This window comes from Adiantum capillus-veneris, chromosome 16 (assembly GCF_014529385.1).
Source record: "Adiantum capillus-veneris isolate H3 chromosome 16, ASM1452938v2, whole genome shotgun sequence".
In the NCBI taxonomy this organism is placed as follows: Eukaryota; Viridiplantae; Streptophyta; class Polypodiopsida; order Polypodiales; family Pteridaceae; genus Adiantum; species Adiantum capillus-veneris.
The window spans coordinates 90,903,728-90,909,202 of record NC_140946.1 but is presented as its reverse complement, the minus strand read 5'-3'; the positions used below and the strand labels follow the sequence as shown (position 1 = coordinate 90,909,202).

Genomic DNA, 5,475 nt, shown 5'->3' with positions numbered 1-5,475 from the left:
ATCAATCCTTTCCATAGAAACAGCTACGGCTATGTTGTGGGTTAGGTCAACACATGAACATCATACACAGCAAGAATAACCATCTACTCCACCATACTTCATTAACAACAATTCAGACACAGTAAACATGACTACTCAAAAATATCAGAGTAAGCAGAAAATACACTGAATAGTTGCTGCACTGCACCATCATCATCACATTCATATCAGAGAACAGATACCTCGTGCGCAGATACATTCCCCACTTTTATAGATAAATCCGACTTAACTACCCAGTCACAAGACATTCAGCAGACTGCAACTGAAAGACAGTTACATCCGACTTAGCAAAATACAGCTCAGTAAATATCCGATAAGTCAAAATCCGACTTAGCTATTCAGAGTCAGTTTCTAACATGTGCCTCTCAACACATGGCACGCCCCGGTGGTAGATTTCGCAGAAATCTGACCCGGATCCACATATCCCTTGATCAGGAATCCACCCTCTGCTGCACAGCTTCTTCCTTACTCTGGTCCTCATCATTCACTTTATGATCCACCATCTCTGCTTCCTTTACTGCATCTGACTCTGCTGCATCAGCTTTTCCCATTTCCACCTCTTGTGCTCTATCTGCAATCTCAGTATCAATCTGCTCTTCTGCCACTTTCTCCTCAGCTACATCCTGCATCAAAAAACTATTAGTAAAATTCTCCTCTTTCTTTTCTGCCTCTGCAAGCTGCTGTCTCTTATTCTCTTCCATCTGCTGAACCTGCTGCTTCAAACAGTCTCTCTCCTTTTGCAATTCCTCCACTTCCTTCAACAATTGTGCTTCTACCTCATGCACTAACCCTGCCTTTAACACCTCATATGGATACTTAATGACAAATCTCATTCTTTCCTTGGTCTTTTGCCACATCTCCTGTGCAACCAAAGCTAACTGCTGCTTGAGAATAGACACTTCTCCTTCTTTCATTAATACTGCACTCAAGCTAATTTCCTCTTGTGCCAACATCTGTTGCTCTAATATCTGCAAAGGTTCCAATCTCAACCTCTGCATCTCCACAGTGACCTGTAACTCTGCATTCCTCTTTGCCATGTCTTCCAATTCCAAAGCAACCGCTGCCTCCACTTTCTCAGTCCATTGCTTAAACTCCCCCAATGATCTCTTCACTTTTGCTAACTCCATCTTCTGTTTCCCCACTGTTTCCTCCATATCCTGCTCATACTTTACTTTCATCATAGCTATTTGCTCTTCAAACTCTTTCACCTGTGACACCTGTCCTTTAAACTCCATCAATTTTTCTGCATTCCTTTCAGTTTGCATACTCTGAACCTTCAGCATATTATTCTGCTGCCTCACAAATTCCTGCACCTGCTGCAGCATCTGAACTACTTTATCACTGTCCAATTTCCCAGTATCTACTGAGACTCCAGAGACTTCCTCAGTACTGAAATCTAATCTAGAAAACACTCTGCTGCCTGGTTCAGACTTCTTCCTCTTGTTGGATAATGTGAAAGCCTTACCAAGCTTTATTGGTGTTTCCTCTGCTTTTACCTGCATTGGTGAATCAACATCCATGGTACCAAATTCTGCAAACTGCATTTTTGCTGTGATTTCTTCAAAGGCCTCTCCTGGAGTATATTTGGCTTTCACCAAATCCTCATAAGCCTCCATATGCTTAGCATTAAACTTCACAAATCCTGTCTTTTCAGAATGCACCATGATGGGATGCTCAATCTGAACTGGCTGCTGCTTCTCCTGCACCAGTTTTTCTGCTTTCACAGGCCACCTTGCTTCACCATTCTGTACTCTCTGTGCAAAAAAAAACAATGCTGACAAGTAACCACATAACCTACTATTTGCCTGTGTCTTCCTCTTGTCTGAAGAATGAATCTCTGCTGCCAACTTTTCATACACCCAGTGAGCCCAGCTCACTTCTCCTCCCTGCTCTGCATAGCTTAATGGTGCAAAGTTTTCTTTTGACATATAATCAAACTTCACAATAAAGCATAGCCTCTCCAAGTACCACTTAAGCTGCTCTCTCCTAGCATATGCCACATTCTTTAACATGTAATACTGCCTGCCTCCTTCTCTTGGACCAAACTCCTTTTTCAGTGCTTCCTCTGAACACTTTGGAATAGGTGTATTAGGATGCAAAGGCAGCTTGAACACCTCAGACACCAACTCCACATTGAGTACCACATGCGGTGACACTCTCCCCTTAGTCTTCCTAAGTATTTCCAACTGAGACTTTGCATATACATTGTTTTTACATTCTTCCCAAGGCAGAATGGCAAACTCATACAATCCTACCTGCTGCAACCATATGGCGTTGTGCTCTGCCTGACAATCTATGTCAACTTTGAAATCCATAAAAGGGTCCATTAATGTTTGCATCACCTTACCTTCTGACACGGGAGTCGGCATTGGCGTTTCCTCTTCTGCAGAGTCACTATTTTCGTCTGCACTGCTAACGTCAAGCCGCATAGGCAAAGCTTTGCTTCTCAAACGTCGCCCCGAACCTTCGGTCTGCTCCTCATCAGGCTGTGGTTGCATGGCCATCAATTGCTTTGCTTTCGGCATGGCAGGACTGAATAAGGCTTCTTCAAGCGAAAACCCGAATGCTCCGCGCTGCTGCATGTGTACTAAACTTTTGTTGCATGTATGATTATACTCGCTGCACCATGCACACATATCTCCACCCAGTATCCTTGAAGTGCTACGAAACTTCTTTTCAGCACACTCCCCGAAGTTATTAGTCCGGCCTAATAATTTCTTATTAAAAATTCCGACTTGGTTAGTTCCGACACAGGTACTCTTCCAACATCTACAATGTTGAATCGGATGTGCACTTTGGAACTGCCTACTTCCTCCAACCCGTGAATTATATGGGATACTATGAAAAGACCTCCTCAAATCCATGCAAACCAGCATTTTTCCTTTTCCTTTTGCTGATTCTGAATCTCCTGGCTGTAGGGGTATTACAGTTATGCAGGCTACACTTGGCCAACCCAAATGAGGTGGCTTTCCCTGAAATTTCTTCAGCCTGAAACCATTAACTGCCTTTTCCACTCTTGTACCAAACACATCAGCTATGATGAATGTCCCTTGTCCTTTATCCTGCACAATCTGATATGGTCCCTGATATCTCAATGACAATTTACCAGGATGTGGTCCCAGCTTAGATTTGTACAACATTACCCAATCTCCAACCTGAAAGATCTTGAACTTCACATTCTTGGTCACCCATGCTTGTCTTCTTCTTTGTATGACTTCAGTAATGTAAGAGCTTACCAACCTATCCTCCTCCAGCTGCATCAGATATTTGTTCCTGTGTAGTACTAACAACTTTGGAGACTGCTTCTCTGCTGAGACTCTTAAACTTGGTACCACAAACTCCATAGGCACCACAGCTTCCAGCCCATACACCAGCTTGAATGGTGTCATACCAGTAGTGACTTTGAAAGCTGTTCTAAAGGACCATAAGGCAGAATCCAACTTATCATCCCAATCCTTCTGATTCTCTGTCACAATCTTTTTCAAAATCCTTATCAGTGTTTTGTTGGAGCTCTCAGCCTGACCATTAGCCTATGGATGATATGCTGTAGACTTCTTGTGCATAATCATATGTGTCCTTGTTAGCTCTGAAATTACTTCATTCAGAAAATGAGTTCCTCTGTCACTTACCAGCTCCACTGGACACCCAAACCTTGTCATAATGTTATGATAAAGAAATCTGGCCACACTTGAAGCTTTATTATCCTTCAATGCTACTGCTTCTACCCACTTAGTGCAATAATCTGTAGCCACTAAAATGTATCTGCATCCCCTCTTGGAAGTTGGTTTGACAGGTCCTACAAAGTCCAAACCCCACTTTTGAAAAGGTTCCAAAGGCAAAATAGGATGATCCCCCATCCTATCCCTGTTTGAATCAGGTTGACCTGTTTTCTGACAAATTACACATCTTTTGGCATAATCATGTGCATCCTTTAAAACTGTAGGCCACCATAATCCAGCCTGCAAAATCTTCTTCCCTGTAGTATCTCCAGAGAAATGCCCTCCTGCTGTGCCTGAATGTGCTTCCTGCAAGACTGCACTTTGCTCAAATTCTGGTACACATCTTCTTATCACTTGATCAATGCCTTTCTTATATAGTGCCCCTGCAATAACTAAATAGGGTCTGGTTTTCAGTGCAAATTTTCTTCTCTGATCAGCATTGAACTCCCTTGGTATAGTTCCATCAGTCAAAAACATCAGCAATTGATCATACCAAGACTTAGTCACAGCGGTCTGCACATCAAACAGCTGAGCATCAGGAAGTGCATCATCTACCCCAGTAGGTGCTTCACCTGTTTCAATCCTGCTTAGATAATCTGCAATTACATCCTCCTTCCCAGGAGTATGCTCAATCTGAAAGTCAAACTCCTGCAATAACAACATCCATCTTGCAAGCCTTCCAGTAAGAAGTGGCTTCTTGATCAAATACAACAAGGCCTGATGATCAACATGAAAAACTATCTTGTTCCCCAACAAGTAATGCTTGAACTTATTCAATGCATATACCATCCCTAAAGCTTCTCTTTCTGTCACAGGATAGTTTCTTTCTGCACCTGTGAGAACCCTGCTTGCATAGTACACAGGTCTAAACCATCCCTTCTCCTTCTCCTGCATCAGTACAGCTCCTATTGCTATATCCGACGCATCAACAAACACATGAAAAGGCAATGACCAATCAGGTGGCTGCAAAATTGGTGCTACTGATATCATTTTCTTCAACATCTGAAATGATTTCTGCTGAGGTTCATCCCATACAAATGCCACATCCTTCTTTGTTAATTGAGTTAATGGCAAGCATACATTAGACAAATACTTCAAATATCTGGAGTGCCACTTTGTCTGTCCAACAAACCTCATTAACTCTTTAACATTGGTAGGAACTGGTGCTGCTTGAATGGCTTCTATTTTCTTGACATCTATAGCCATTCCTGCTTCTGACACCACATGTCCTAAAAGTATTCCACTCCTCACAGCAATTACACTTTTATAAGGATTCAGAGCCATCCTGAACTGTCTGCATCTTTCAAAACAGAGCTTCAGATGTAGCAGATGTTTATCCTTCTTTCCAAACACTGAGAAATCATCCACAAAGACTCTCATAAAGTCCTGTAAGTAAGGTTCAAACACCTTATGAGCAACAAAATTAAATGAAGGTGGTCCATTGGTTAACCCAAAACTCATCACTGTGTAGGCAAAGGCTCCCCATTCAGTTATAAAAGCTGTTTTATGCTAATCCGACTCAGCAACACTAATCTGATTATAACCAGAAAAACCATCCAAAAAGCTGTACATTTCATGACCAGCTACTGCATCCAACACAGCATCACAAAATGGCATAGGAAAGGGATCAGTAATGGTTGCTGCATTCAATATTCTATAATCCACACATACTCTTAAAGCTCCATTTTTCTTTGGCACAACCAGTATAGGAGACAAC

The 5,475-nt window shown here is 42.2% G+C and overlaps 1 protein-coding gene across 1 annotated transcript; it reads right to left on the bottom strand.

The window, feature by feature from the left end:
- Positions 1 to 470: 470 nt before the first annotated feature.
- Positions 471 to 2,621, bottom strand: LOC147439438 (uncharacterized). The gene is made up of 3 exons (XM_086484317.1): positions 2,397 to 2,621; positions 1,635 to 1,793; positions 471 to 1,535 (listed from the first exon to the last, which is right to left on the bottom strand). The coding sequence occupies exons 1-3, from the start codon at positions 2,619 to 2,621 to the stop codon at positions 471 to 473; spliced, it is 1,449 nt and encodes a 482-aa protein (XP_086340443.1).
- Positions 2,622 to 5,475: the final 2,854 nt, after the last annotated feature.